Below are 16199 nucleotides of genomic sequence, written 5' to 3'. Positions count from 1 at the left end.
AAATGGGCTGATTTATCAATGTCATGTTCATAACTGTGCCGGAACAACGTAGGGGGAACTGCTGCTTTTTCTTTCCTCATCCTTACTATCCTTTTTTCCTCCACTTCTTTTGTATGTTTGTCACACTCCTGTGACCCACTATTCTCGGGGTGCCTTGATAGTCGAAGCAGACTTTGTGCTGTTGAGGCTAAAGAGGTGAGCAGAGTAAGCCTGATTCCTCATTTAGACTTCTCAGTCGACATCCACCCCGTGGCCATCATACGACCTTTTGCAGTTGCAAGCACCGTAAAACCTTACTAAACCTAAAACCCAAGTGTCAGCGACACCACACAACAATTTACGACCTCCTGCTGCGACACTCCAACATGCAGCAGTGGATCCCTCGCTAACAGTTCTGTTACTATTCATAACGAAAAAACTCAAAGATGTCTGTATAATATTATAAAACTGCATACAAATATATAAAAGAGTGCAAAAACAGTCCCAGCAAACAGGGAGCCCGTGCGACACTTGAGGCAAAACAACCGGCTCTTTACGATGATCATCATGTCAGAAGGCAGATACCCAGATACACAATCAAGATCTTTTTTTTTTATATAGTAGAGTGTTTTACGGCGCTCGCAACTGCATAAGGTCATATGAGCGCCAAGGGGTGGGTGTCAACAGAGAAGTCCTTACAGGGAATCAGACTTACTCTGCTCACCTCTCTAGCCTCAACAGCACAAAGTCTGCTTCGGCTATCAAGGCACCCCGGAAATAGCGGGTCACAAGAGAGTGACAAACATACAAAAGAAGTAGAGGGGAAAAAAATGATAGTAAGGATAAGGAAAGAAAAAGCAGTCCACGACCTCCTGCTGCGACACTCCAACATGCAGCAGTGGATCCCTCACTAACAGTTCTGTTACTATTCATAACTAAAAAAAACCCCAAAGATGTTTTTATAATATTATATAAAACTGTTACATAAAAATATATATATATAAAAGAGTACAAAAACAGTCCCAGCAAATAAGGAGCGCGTGCGACACTTGAGGCAAAACAACCGGCTCTTTACGATGATCATCATGTCAGAAGGCAGATACCCAGATACACAATCAAGATCTTTTTTTTTTATATAGTAGAGTGTTTTACGGCGCTCGCAACTGCATAAGGTCATATGAGCGCCAAGGGGTGGGTGTCAACAGAGAAGTCCTTACAGGGAATCAGACTTACTCTGCTCACCTCTCTAGCCTCAACAGCACAAAGTCTGCTTCGGCTATCAAGGCACCCCGGAAATAGCGGGTCACAAGAGAGTGACAAACATACAAAAGAAGTAGAGGGGAAAAAAATGATAGTAAGGATAAGGAAAGAAAAAGCAGTCCACGACCTCCTGCTGCGACACTCCAACATGCAGCAGTGGATCCCTCACTAACAGTTCTGTTACTATTCATAACTAAAAAAAACCCCAAAGATGTTTTTATAATATTATATAAAACTGTTACATAAAAATATATATATATAAAAGAGTACAAAAACAGTCCCAGCAAATAAGGAGCGCGTGCGACACTTGAGGCAAAACAACCGGCTCTTTACGATGATCATCATGTCAGAAGGCAGATACTCAGATACACAATCAAGTTGGCGGGTGCTCTGGTGTGGTTTGCTCCTTCTTTGCTCTTGTAACACCTCCAATCTTCTGGCGCTCATATGACCTTTTGCAGTTGCCAGCGCTGTAAAACCTCTACTAAACTAAACACAATCAAGATCTAGGGAATTTTTCTATCAATGTGAAATGAAAACAACGATCAAAAGTGAAAAAAAAAAAATATGCCTCCTATTTCAAAAATAAAATACATTAAATAATTAGATCTATATATACATCTCTACAGCCCCCCCCCCCCCCCCAATGAAAGAACACATGCTCCGAGTGATTTACAAGTACAATAATACCTCGTAAATAGCACGTTGTGTTCAGACTAAAGATCTAGAATATTCTAATCATCTCTAGATCTAATCAAGATTTCATTTCCACTAAGAAGAGAAATAACTTGAGCCGACTTTGAATGAACCAAACAGAAAAATGATCTCTTTTAAATGACCACGCAGCACCTTCCACGTGTCCACATACAAAGATGTCCTTTTCCCCAGCAATGTGACAGCAAGAGGGGTGTGGACCATGACAAAATCTACACTTTCCAAATATGATACTTTAACAAGAAAAGCCTTTTACCTTCCAGCCCCATTCACGTACATCTTCACCAGTGCTTGTAATATAGTGTAAGGCGCATACAGCCTGCTGTTGAGCGGGGATATGCGCTATACAAATGCTATCTATTATTATTATTATTATTACCTCCCACCGTCCCAAGAGTGGATATTCTCAGTTTCAGGGGGGACCCAACTTGCGCATTTTTTGAAATGGCAGTGAACCTGATGAAACTTTGATGTTCATCATATTTGTTCATTCCCCTTTAAACATTGTTGTATATATATATATATATATATATATATATATATATATATATATATATATATATATATGTTATTGTCTAAACCTCTTTACAAAGATACTACATCACTTTAAGGAATGAAAGCCTCTTTTTCTGACACACTGTTGTACTGGCTGGGACTGGGGTTAGGGAGTGCACGAAATGGCTGGGGCTGGGGTTAGGGAGTGCACGAAATGGCTGGGGCTGGGGTTAGGGAGTGCACGAAATGGCTGGGGCTGGAAGGGTTAATATTGTACCAAGTTTGCCAGTCCAACAAGCACAACGATGTACCGGAGGGAAAAATTGCTGGGGGCAGGGGCACACAACTCACAACTTCCTAATCTCTGTTTGTTTCTGTAAGTGTTTTACGGCACTTGCAACACAATATGGTCATATATGTGCCCAAGATTAATAAGAGAGTAACCAACACAAAAAAGGAGGAGGAGAGATAAGGACGGAGGATGTTCCATAGGGTAGAAGGAGCAAACCACACCAGAGCACCCGCCAACCACCCATAACTTCCTTCACAAAACCCCCACAAGTTTGAGCTGGCTAAAAGATCCTCACAGAAACAACCCCCTTCCCACCAACAAGTAGGGAGCACGTCGCGACCTCCGAGCTTTCTTGTCCTATCTCCATTTTTTTAAACAGTGAAAACAGTTCATAACAAAGAGTTGAGTTTTAGCTAAAGTTTTGGTTTTAGTAAGTGTTTTACAGCACTTGCAACACAATAAAGTAAAAATACGTGCCGAAGATTTAGAGGGGCTACAAGAGAGTAACAAACACAAAAAAAGGAGGAGGAGAGGGAAGGACGATAGATGTTTGATAGGAAAGAAGAAGCAAACCACACCAGAGCACCCGCCAACCACCCACTAACAAAGAGTGAGCTAAAGAAGAAGTCGCATTGTCAATGTTAAAAAAAATGTGAAGCGTGCTGACAAAATGAATTACTTCTCGCAGTCCACAAATGGAGATATTGACCAAAAGTCAACACTAGGGTCAAATTTGTAGATTTTCTATTGATGTCATGTTCTTTAACTATAACACGCCCTTTATTATTTCATACTTATAAACTGAAAACTTCACCTATAAGCGTGGTGTATCAATTTCCATACGGCTCGAATCCGAGAAGTAGCTAATTTTGTCAACACGTTTCACATATGGAGACGGGACAAGAAAGCACCGAGGTCGCGACACATGTGCCAGCATTCCAACAAGATAGCCTCTTCAAGCTCCCTGATAAAAAAGGGAAATAAATCAAATTGAAGAAATGAACACAGCCTATCCACAGTGAACGTGCTCCCAGTGTGGGAGCTAGCGCCATCACATCACATTTCACCAAAATCTGACAGACTGGACGGTTTCTTTCTGCACCGATAGCTTGGACAAACCACAGAGAGCCAAACAAAAATATATCACGCAAATCCATGCAAAAAAACAAAAACAATAACAAAGTGTGACCGAATAAATAAATGAAGAGCACACCGGAAAAACGACGGTAGTCACAAACTGGAAATTGTGAGGGTGTCAAATTTTAAAAGCTTGTGGACTCGTAACTTCATATTTGTTTGACTGGTGGTTTATTGTTAAGTGTTGTTGAATGGGAAATCTAACAACAATAATCAACCAACAGTTGAACAGAAATACAGTTATGAGTCAACCAGCGTTCAAAATTGGTACCCTCGCAAGTTTCCGTTTGTGACTACGCCCTTTATCCCTCTGTGCTCTTCAAATGTGTCAGACAAGGCCTAGTGAGACAAAGCCTTCTCTCGGAGACAACTACGGCCAATCACTGACATCGTAACAAAGTGGTCCACTTCTCAAGAAAAAAAAAAGTACTTAGTAGGAGAGACCGAGCCAAACATCCCAATCTCTATTTCTTTCTCAACTTCAATCGTTTCACAAAATTTAGCGCACATCCTCTGCTCTTTCTGAATAAAAACAAGGTCTACACATCGCTGTGCAGAACCGCGTGTCTCACGACCGTCGGACATGCCAGATTGGTCATCTGCCCTCGTCATAGACAGATCCTATTCTTTGAGTTGATCCACTGCTGTACCGATCCCTCCACCAGTAAATGTCTCAAGCTGCTAGGACCGGCCACCACCACCACTAGCTTTAAGCGTGTTCCTTGGGGCATCTTTAACTCACACACCACTTGAATGTTAATGACATTTAAAAAACATGTTTTCAAAAAGGGACAAATACAAGTCTCTTATTATGTAAGAGCTAAACAGTTTCTAAAATGTAACAAAATGACAACTTAAAACGTAGTCACTTACTTCTCTCCAACATGGAAAGAATTCATGTCATGCCACTCGTCCACAGTCACAAGATAGAGAGAAGATACACGGATGCTTAAAACGCAGAGGTATAAAATTGTCACATATATATATATATTCTCCACACACGTAGAAATACTGGACAAATCAATTTGATCAAACGAGCTTTCCCTTTCATCATAAAACCAAACTGTTGTGGCTTTGAGAATCCTCTGGCCCACCCACACAGGGAACTGTTGTCACATCCATGACAACACAGCAGCAAATTAGCTCCATAACAACAACACGTGTTCTGTCTTACACGGTCACAAACAACAACAACACGTGTTCTGAGTTTAACGGTCACAACAACACGTGTTCTGTGTTACACTGTCACAACAACACGCGTTCTGTTTCCCACAGCCCCGGACTACACCATGTGTCATTTCTGCACGTCTGTAGAAGAAAAACAAAAAAACCAAGGTCAAGCCATAAGTCTTTACAGAGTCTAGATAGGGTAAATCATCGACAGCAAGTTTCAGGATGAACATAAAATTTCTTCTGTAACACTTAGCCACATCATCTCTTTTGACAACCAAATTTCTTTGGATTTTCCCCAAAATATGATGGCAAAGTGTTAAAAACAATTTTGAGGGGGAAAAAAATTGAAAAAAAAAGAGATGAAGAGAAAATTGGTCGCTTTGAAGCACAAGGGGGCTATCCCGAAAAATGTTGTTTTGAGAAAATCGAAGGTAAAGTTTTTGCCCCTTGTTCAGTTTCTTTAAAAGACTAGGAGAATTTTCTCTATAACCAATCAAATAAACACCAATGAAGCCAAATTCCTCCTATAGGTAGGGCAATGCCCACTTTTGGTGTAGGCCAAGATTTCAGGAAACCCCGAAATCTGGGTTAGCCCGCTTGTCCTTAAAAGCGACCAATTGGGAGAAAAAAAAATCAGAAAGAGAAAATGAGATTAAAAGAAATGTAGCCCTTGCGGAACAGATCTCTGGGGGGTGAGAACATCTGATGGTGAGGTCACAAGAGCAAACTACCCAAAAGTAAACCCAACAACAGTTTTCCTACAGAAATGCACAAAGTCAACAACAGTTTTCCTACAGAAATGCACAAAGTCAACAACAGTTTTCCTACAGAAATGCACAAAGTCAACAACAGTTTTCCTACAGAAATGCACAAAGTCAACCCTTCTCTTGGTTTTAGTTTTAGTAAGGTTTTACAGCGCTTGCAACTGCATAAGGTCATATGAGCGCCAAGGGGTGGACGTCAACAGAGAAGTCCAAACAGGGAAACAGGCTTACTCTGCTCACCTCTCTAGCCTCAACAGCACAAAGTCTTCTCTTTGGCCTGTGATTTTCTATGCTAGGATTACTTCAAGTACATGTAGGCCCTACACTATGTCTAGTTTTAGTAAGAGTTTTACGGCACTTACAACATAATAAGGTCATATAAGTGCCGAAGATTAGCTAGAGATGTTACAAGAGAGTAAAAAACATTTAAAAAAGGAGGAGAGATTTAAGGACGACAGATGTTTGATACAAAGTAAGGAGCAAGCCACACCAGGGAACCCACCAATTTCTGCCACCTGCAGGTGCAATAATAATCACATAACAAGAATAGTATCTATGCAGAACATATCCACAGGCTACAGTATTCTCTATGAGCTTTACAACTGCATTTTGAGCCACAGTTGTTGGGGAACAAAGTGACTTAGTTAAGACAAACTGATACAAACTGCTGAACAAAGTACGGGTGACATTGATTCACCTGTAAAAGAGATATTTGAGGATAAGTAATCTCCGCTTCCTGGGAAGCATACAGTGCAAGCAGTAGATTAAGTGCTCAAACACTTGCACAGTGGACAGCCACCGGAACAATCAGTATGGATACCTTGCGGGCTTTGGTGCTGGGGGGAACTGAGCACTTATGGACCTGTCCGGTGTGCAATGACGTTGTTGCCCAGGACAGGTAATACAGGTAACACTTGCACAGTATGCTTCCCGGGAAGCCAAGAATATTTCTAAGGTGGGCTCTAGTCTGCTGGGATAGTACAAAGATTGTACAGTGCAAAAAGCTGGCTGTAGAGCGGGGGTATGCGTTATGTAAATGCTATTTGTGAAGCGTGTTGACAAAATTAGCTACTTCTCGGATTCGAGCCGTATGGAAATTGATACACCACGCTTATAGGCGAAGTTTTCACAGTTTATAAGTATGAAATAATAAAGGGCATGTTATAGTTAAAGAACATGACATTAATAGAAAATCTACAAATTTGACCCTAGTGTTGACTTTTGGTCAATATCTCCATTTGTGGACTGCGAGAAGTAACTCATTTATATGATTTTGTCAGCACGCTTCACATTTATTCCTAATTCTTGGACTGCCGATCCGAGCACTCACTGTGTCGTGACCTGTAGAAGTCTTCCAACACGCTCTCTGCGGCCTTCTGAGGCGACACCAGACTCTCAGCGCTGCTCATCAGCTGCACGTACGCACGCACGCAGGAAAAATAACACACGTTTGAGTATGGAACAGCACATCAGTAGTGCAAAGCTCATTGAAACACATGGACAGAAATGACATTCATTCAGATGCAGGGAGGAAAATGCCACGAGTTTTTTGGTTAGTTTTAGTAGAGGTTTTACGGCGCTCGCAACTGCATTAGGTCATATGAGCGCCAGAAGATTAGAGTCGTTACAAGAGAGTAACAAACATAAAAGAGAAGAAGGGGAAATAAGGACGATAGATGTTTGATAGGAAAGAAGAAGCAAACCACACCGGAGCACCTGCCAACCACCCACGCCATAAGTTTGAGTACGGAAAAACGTGTTTACACAGATGGATAGAAATGAAAGAGGGAAAGAAATCTTGCCTTTTTTAAAATCATGTCTTCCCTTTTCTCTTTCCTTGTCTAATCTTATAATGTTCTCTTTCATTTGACCTCCTCCTGTCTTTCCTTCAGTCCTATCTTACCCTGGCTTGTCTTTCATCCTGTCTATTTTCATTGAAAAAGTCTTCTTTTATTTTAACCCCTTTGTTGCTTAATGACATACCGGGAGCATCAGGAAAATGTGCAACTTTTAGCTTTGTTCCTTACAAGGGACATTACAGAAGTTAGCAAAAAGCGTCACTCCTCTACGCCTATACGCTGGGATGTAAACAGGTTTGGAAAAAAAAAAGCCGGAAAATATACTGAAATAAGAATACAGTGAGACGAAATTATATTTGTTTCTTTCCCTCTGTTACAACAAATAATCTCTATTTAGTATACATTGTATATATATAATATGTATCGTTTATAGTAGACTTTTGTTAAAAGCTGGGGCCCAAATGGTAAGTCGGACGGAAAAAACGGAAAAAGCCGGAAGATTTTCATCCCTGTATACGACATTACACGTACGGCACGCTAATCAGCTGTCTCTCATTCTTTTGTAGGAAGATTTCGCCACCAGCACAGCATGGATTTGTATCAGGAATTTAAACAAATATACATATTATATCCGTAGCAAGTTTGCAAGTAGTAGTTTACTGCTAGGCTGATCAGCCATCAAGAAACATAGGTCTAGTCTCGCAGACAACTGCGCGCTCTCGCAAAACATAAACACCAAAATGACCTTTAAAAGGCACAAAATGTCCTTTTTTGACTTAGATTTGCAAGTTCGATGAAATTATGGGAAAGATGGGGAACATAGGGAACGAGGAAAAAACCACTATTGAAGATCCGAGGTCCGGAATATGTCACGAACAAGCTTGATCGAGACGGTCAGTCTCTCAACACTGAGATATAAGACTACTGTCCTCGCTAACAAGCTCAGCTGAAAATTACTGACAGTAGGAATGTACACCCCCTGGACAAGAAGGGCTTAACACCGGTATGCCAAATGATTTTTTTTTTTAAACACCTGAAAATGAGTGGAGTACCACATCTCACCTAAACACGAACCTTGTAAAGCTTTTAAATGAGCAAACAAAACATATTCTCTAGACATGAAAGCCGACAATGAAAAATTCAGACGGATTAAAAAACCCGGGAAAAAAGGAAAAAAAGAAACATTTGGCATCGCTGTCAACATGTCTTAAATGTTGCACTACTTTAAATGATCTCAGAGTGTCTCATCCTTTCTCTCGTCCTGATTCATCTTATTTCTCCCCATCTGTTAGCGTGTCCTATCTCATCTAAGATGGAATATCTCATCTCATGTCGCGACAATATAACACACGTACTGACTCACGCACGGTAAAGCACTCAGTCACATGTAACTCACGTAGCGACTCACCCACGTAGCGACTCACCCACGTAGCGACTCACTCGCGTACTGACTTACTCACCGAAAAGCACTCAGTCACATGACCACGTCCCATCAGCGAGTTCACGTTCTGACCCCTGTCATAGGCCAGCGGAGCCATCAGCGCGGTGGATGACGACCTTGGATAGTCCGGGCTCGACCTCGACGGGGAATACATCACAGACTCCTGGATTATCTTCCCAACAGGCTCCGGCATCTTGCCAGTTTTCTGAAAAAGAAAAAATAATAATGTGAAAAACACGCACTCCCGGACAATACAAATACAAACTTAGGTGCTTTACAACACCTTCATCTCCACACAAAACACAAATGAATGTCCATCTGTCAGTCCATCCGTCGACTGATCCGTTGATCGATCCATCCATCCATTCATAGAGAAGACAATAAACATTCTCATTTCTCATCATTGTCCCCACCAACCTACCATAGAAATCTCCAGCTGCACAGTCTGCCCTTATGACAACGTTTGTTTGTTTGTTTGTTTCAGTAGAGGTTTTACGGCGCTCCCAACTGCATGAGGTCATATATATGAGCGCCAAGAGGTGCATGTCAACAGAGAAGTCCATACAAGGAATCAGACTTACTCTGCTCACCTCTCTAGCTTCAACAGCACAAAGTCTGCTTCGACTATCAAGGCACCCCAGAAATAGCAGGTCACAAGAGTGTGACAAACATTCAACAGAAGTAGAGGAAAATGACGATAGTAAGGATTAGGAATGAAAAAGCAGCAGTTCCCTGTTGTAGATCAGGCACAGTTATGAGCATGACATTGATGAATAAACCCATTTACAATTCTTCTGTGCATAAGAACATGGTTAATATCCCCCCTTTGGGAATGGCCTAAAGACAGTTCAGTGAGTAGCATCGCCCTGGGGGGTGAAAGACAATGTGCAATAGAGAAGACAACAAATATTCTCATCATTGTTCCCACCAACCTACCATAGAAATTTCCAGCTCCACAGCCCGCCCCAAAGACTTACTCTTACTTACTACCCGTTACGCCATCTGTCGTTTAGGGCAGCAACAAAGGATCTCCAGCTCTGTCTGTTTTGGGCCATCTTGGTCAACGCCCCTCACGAATGATTCCAGGACTTCATTTCAGACTCTACTGTGCGTCTTCAGGTCACTTTGGGTCTGCCCCTCTTGCGATGCCCTTCGGGTGTCCAGTGGAGGGCAGTCTTCACAATAGAGTCTGGTTCTCTTCTCAGAACATGGCCCCAAAGACAATATACAACAAATATTCTCACCATTGTCCCTACCAACCTACCATAGAAATCTCCAGCTCCACAGCCTGCAGCTCATAAGCCAGCCTCTCGTTGTTGGTCACAGCCTCAGCGGCGCCGGCCTTGAGCATCGCGATGTTCTGATAGGACGGGCACGGGCTTTGTCTGGCACGCACCAGGGAAGGAAGGAAGGAAGGAAGGAAGGAAGGAAGGAAGGAAGAGAAAATGAGAAAATGTACATTTCAGGGGGGGGGGGGGGGGATCTCCAAGGGAAGGAAAAGAAAAAAAAAAAGAGTGAAAATGAAACAACTCTCAGTTATTTTCCCTCTCAAGTTATAGAACAAAAGAAGGAGGAAAGGAAAAAGAAGATAAATTAATTTGAAAAAGGAAACAACTGTTAGTTACTTTCCCTCTCAAGTTATTGAACTAAGGAAGGAAGGAAGGAAAAGGAAAGAAACTAAGTGAAAAAGAATCAACTGTCCGTTATTTTCCCTCTCAAGTTAGTGAACAAATGAAGGAAGGAAGGAAGGAAGGAAAAGGAAAACATTTTTTCCAGAAACAACTGAAATCATTTGGCCTCCGATCAAATCATTTGGCCTCTGATCAAATCATTTGGCCTCTGAAGTCGTTGAAAGGAAATGAGGCAACAAGTCAATGTTAGTGATTCGTTTTTTCAAACAGTCCAGCTCAACCTTGAGGAAATCTCATTGGACCAACAAGACGGCAAATGTTTTTTCCTGGCCAGCTGTGGCTAGCTGAACACCAGGGGTTAACTTGTACATCCCAAACGTTCTATTCACAAGCCACTTAGTTTTAGTAAGAGTTTTACGGCACTTGCAGGGCAATTAGGTCATATAAGTGCCGAAGATAAGAGGTGTTACAAAAGAGTAACTGACACAAAAAAGAAAGAGGAGAGATCAGGGTGATAGATGTTTGATAGGAAAGAAGGAGCAAACTACACCAGAGCACCCTCCAACCACCCCCTGATAGAGGTTTGATAGGACAAGAAGCAGACCACACCAGAACACCCACAAACTGCCCACTGATAGATGATTGATAGGAAAGAAAGAGCAAACCACACCAGAGCACCCTCCAACCACCCACCAAGTCACTTACTGCCAGACAGATGGTTATGGCTAGCTGAACATAGAAGTGTTAACTTATAATAATAATAATAATAATAATAAAAGGCATTTGTACAGCGCATGTCCCCACTCGAAAGCAAGCTCCATGCGCTTTACACTATATTATTACCCCAGCAGACCATAGAACACTCAGAAACATTCTCAGCTTCCCGAGAAGCATACTGTGCAAGCAGCTGGTTAAGCGCTCAAACACTAACAGACTGACAAGATCTTTCACTGTCTATGACCAGGTACCCATTCCCACCTGGGTGAAATGAGGAAAATTCAAGTAAAGTGTCTTTCCCAAGGACACAGCGTCGGGTCCGCGGCCCGAACCCCAGAACCCGCAACCTCACGATTACGAGTCCGGTAGCCTAACCACTAGGCCACCGACACCACTGCCAGATAGATGGTTCTATTCACAAGCCACTTACTGTCACATAGATGGTTCTATTCACAAGCCACTTACTGCCAGATAGATGGTTCTATTCACAAGCCACTTACTGCCAGATAGATGGTTCTATTCACAAGCCACTTACTGCCAGATAGACGGTTCTATTCACAAGCCACTTACTGCCAGATAGATGGTTTTTCCGACGGCGTCGGTTTCACCGAGGGCTCAGCGTCCAGCACGTTGAGCCGGTTGAACCGACTGGGCCGCTGCGTGGACGAGGACAGAGGTCGCTCCAGGGGGGTCACGGCCAACACTGGGGTCATCTTTTTGCAGGACTGGAACAACCAGCAGAAACGGGTCATGTGATGTCGTCAACAGCCACAACGGTGGTTTGTTACGTTTTTGTAAGAGTTTTACGGCACTTGCAACACAATTAGGTCATACTGGTGCCGAAGATTAGAGGTGTTACTAGATAGTTTTAGTAAGAGTTTTACGACACTTGCAACAAAATAAGGTCATATAAGTGTTAAAGATTAGAGGTGTTACAAGAGAGTAACAAACAAAAAAGAAGGAGGAGAGATAAAGACAATAGTAGTATGATAGGAAAGAAGAAGCGAAGCACACAGGAGCACCCGCCAACCGCCAGGGGAGAGATGAGGACGATAGACGTTGGATATAACAGAAGGAGTACACCACACCAGAGCACCCGCCAAACACCCACTAGACAGAGAATAACATACAAAGAAAAGTTGTGGGAGAGATGAGGTTTTTAGTTTTAGTAAGAGTTTTATGGCACTTGCCACACAATAAGGTCATATAAGTGACCAAGAGTAGAAGTGTTACAAGAGAGTAACAAACACAAAAAAGGAGGACAGATGAGGACGATAGATGTTTGATAGGAAAGAAGGAGTACACCACACCAGAGCACCCACCAACCACCAGCGGAGAGATGAGGACGATAGACGTTGGACATGTTTAGTTTTAGTAGAGGATTTACGGCGCTCACAACTGCATAAGGTCATGTGAGCGCCAGAAGATTAGAGGTGTTACAAGAGGGTAACAAACATAAAAAAGAAGAAGTGGAGATAAGAATGACAGATGTTGTTTTTTTTGTATGACCTAACAGAAGTGAGTACATCCCAGGAGTTGTCTCCCCACTCACGTCTGCCGTGACTTGCACGGGCGCCACGTTGTCCGTCTTGGCTTTGGCCATGCGGGAAATGGGGCCAAACTTGGACACAGACGTGTGCTCCAATGGGATGAAGTTCTCGTCTCCGTCATCGCCGGGGAATCTGGGCCAGGGAGGAAAAAGGAACAGATGGAGACACAGTGGCCAGGGAGGAAAGAGGAACAGATGGAGACACAGTGGCCAGGGAGGAAAGAGGAACAGATGGAGACACAGTGGCCAGGGAGGAAAGAGGAACAGATGGAGACACAGTGGCCAGGGAGGAAAGAGGAACAGATGGAGACACAGTGGCCAGGGAGGAAAGAGGAACAGATGGAGACACAGTGGCCAGGGAGGAAGGAGGAACAGATGGAGACACAGTGGCCAGGGAGGAAAGAGGAACAGATGAAGAAAGAGAAACAGATGAAGAAAAAGGAACGGATGAAGAAAAAGGAACGGATGAAGAAAGAGGAACGGATGAAGAAAAAGGAACGGATGAAGAAAGAGGAACAGATGAAGAAAGAGAAACAGATGAAGAAAAAGGAACGGATGAAGAAAAAGGAACGGATGAAGAAAGAGGAACGGATGAAGAAAAAGGAACGGATGAAGAAAGAGGAACAGATGAAGAAAGAGGAACAGATGAAGAAAAAGGAACGGATGAAGAAAGAGGAACAGATGAAGAAAAAGGAACGGATGAAGAAAGAGAAACAGATGAAGAAAAAGGAACGGATGAAGAAAAAGGAACGGATGAAGAAAGAGGAACAGATGAAGAAAGAGGAACGGATGAAGAAAAAGGAGCAGATGAAGAAAAAAGAACGGATGAAGAAAAAGGAGCAAATGAAGAAAAAGGAACGGATGAAGAAAAAGGAGCAGATGAAGAAAAAGGAGCAGATGAAGACACGGGGGAGAAAGAAAAAAAGGAACAAATGAAGAAATAGGGGTGAGGAAGAAAAATGGAACAGATGAAGAAAAAAAGGAACAGATGAAGAAATAGGGGTGACAGTTGGATATGACATAAAAATCCTGAACTGTTCAGATCCTGTAGACACGCACATAGATTGTCCAAGGACTCCAAATGTACAATTCCTATTGTGCAATATATCTTGTAGAAAGACTACCTTTACTTGTACCTATATCGCAACCTCAGTGCTTTCCTGTCGTATCTCCATTTTTTTGTTTTAGTAAGAGTCATACAAATGCCGAAGATTAGAGGTGTTACAAGAGAGTAACAAACACAAAAAAAAGAGGAGAAGAGATCAGGACGATAGATGTTTGATAGGAAAGAAGGAGCAAACCCCACCAGAGCACCCGCCAAACACCCACTATGTAGAAATAGGCATAGTTTGTTCAAGGACTCAAAATTTACAATTCATGTCATTTTATATATCTTTCACCAAGGCAACCTTTATATGTACCTGTATGCATTAAAATGCAAAATCCAGATTTCTAGATTTATTAGGAAAATCATCAGCTCTGAATGCCAAAGTAGTGCACAACTGCTTTACCTGTTGGCTTGTATACATGGGAGTTCAGAACTACTGGAAATTCTTTTTTGTGTATTCTGCTACATCTTTTAGTTTTAGTAAGAGTGTTCCAGCATTTGCAATACAATGCCGTCATATAAGTGCCGAAGAATAGACCTGTCACAAGAGAGTAACAAACACAAAAAAAAAAGGAGGAGGAGAGATAAGGACGATAGATGCTTTATAGGAAAGAAGGAGCAAACCACACCAGAGCACCCGCCAACCACCCACATTCTGCTAGTAGATCTCAGAGGTAGTTGACTAGTGGTTCTTCAACCTATGGTGCAACTGATTTTTTCCCCACTCGGTCAGACCTCTAGCCACCAAACTAGGGTACTGTAAATGTGAGCGCTCCCCGATACTCACTGGCTAAACTCAGATTCAGTGAAGGCGTCGTGCGAGAAGTGGGGTCGGTACAGCTGGTCTGACGAGGCCTCGAGGGAGCTGTACAGCTTACGACCCCCAGCCTGTTCCGAGAGGGGGGGGGGGATGGAGGTAAAATAACATTAGAAAAGACAAAGATAGAATATATCATTCAGTAGAAGCAACAAAACAGACAAAAAAGGAGGGGAGATAGAGACAATAGATTTTTTATAGGACAGAAGGAGCAAACCACACCAGAGCACCTGCTAACCACATACAGTTAATGTTTTCAGTTTTAGTAGAGGTTTTTAGTTTAATTTTAGTAGAGGTTTTACGGCGCTCTCAACTGCATATGGTCATATGAGCGCCAGAAGAATAGAGGTGTTACAAGAGAGTAGCAAACATAAAAAAAGAAGAAGGGGAGATAAGGACGACAAATGTTCGATAGGAAAGAAGAAACAGTTTTACGGTACTAGCAACAGCATAAGGTCATATGAGCGCCAAGGGGTGGATGTCAACAAGGAAGTCCATACAGGGAATTAGGCTTACTCTGCTCACCTCTCTAGCCTCAACAGCACAAAGTCTGCTTCGACTATCAAGGCACCCCGGAAATAGCAGTTCAAAAGAGAGTGACAAACATACAAAAGAAGTAGAGGGAAAATGACGATAGTATGGATGAAGAAAGAAAAAGCAGCAGTCGCCCAATTTGTTCTGGCACAGTATGAGCATGACATTGATAAATCAGCCCATTTACAATTCTACTGCACATGAACGAGAAATGCCCCCCCCCCCCCTTTGGGAATGGCCTAAAGAAAACTTCAGTCAGTGGCACTGCCCTGAGGGGTGACAGTTAATGTTTGTGTTGGTGGAAACGAGACTTGAAGAGAAAAGATCACAAGAAAACACACAAAGACAACTGACTCACCGTGTGTTCAACGAGACAAAGACGACAACTTAGACTCACCGTGTGTTCAACGAGACAAAGACGACAACTGACTCACCCTGTGTTCAACGAGACAAAGACGACAACTGACACATCGTGTGTTCAACGATACAAAGACAACAACTGACTCACCGTGGGTTCAACGAGACAGACAAAGACCACAACTGAGACTCACCGTGTGTTCAACGAGACAAAGACGACAACTGACTCACTGTGTGTTCAACGAGACAGACAAAGACGACAACTGACACCTCGTGTGTTCAACGAGACAAAGACGACAACTGAGACTCACCGTGTGTTCAACGAGACAAAGACGACAACGGAGACTCATCGTGCGTTCAACGAGACAAAGACGACAACGGAGACTCACCGTGTGTTCAACGAGACAAAGACGACAACTGACACATCGTGTG

At 42.6% G+C, this 16199-nt stretch overlaps 1 protein-coding gene across 1 annotated transcript in view; it reads right to left on the bottom strand.

Moving 5' to 3' along the window:
* Positions 1–4340: 4340 nt before the first annotated feature.
* Positions 4341–16199, bottom strand: part of LOC101861219 — a gene marked incomplete in the record, with an annotated part of 30090 nt that continues 18231 nt past the window's right edge. The window contains 7 exon segments of the mRNA XM_013085446.2: positions 4341–5185; positions 7145–7226; positions 9074–9259; positions 10319–10439; positions 11973–12127; positions 12955–13084; positions 14847–14947. Coding sequence (XP_012940900.1) covers positions 5172–5185; positions 7145–7226; positions 9074–9259; positions 10319–10439; positions 11973–12127; positions 12955–13084; positions 14847–14947 — 789 coding nt within the window.

This window comes from Aplysia californica, unplaced genomic scaffold, assembly GCF_000002075.1.
Source record: "Aplysia californica isolate F4 #8 unplaced genomic scaffold, AplCal3.0 scaffold00374, whole genome shotgun sequence".
In the NCBI taxonomy this organism is placed as follows: domain Eukaryota; kingdom Metazoa; phylum Mollusca; class Gastropoda; order Aplysiida; family Aplysiidae; genus Aplysia; species Aplysia californica.
This window is presented reverse-complemented; position numbering and strand designations above follow the sequence as displayed.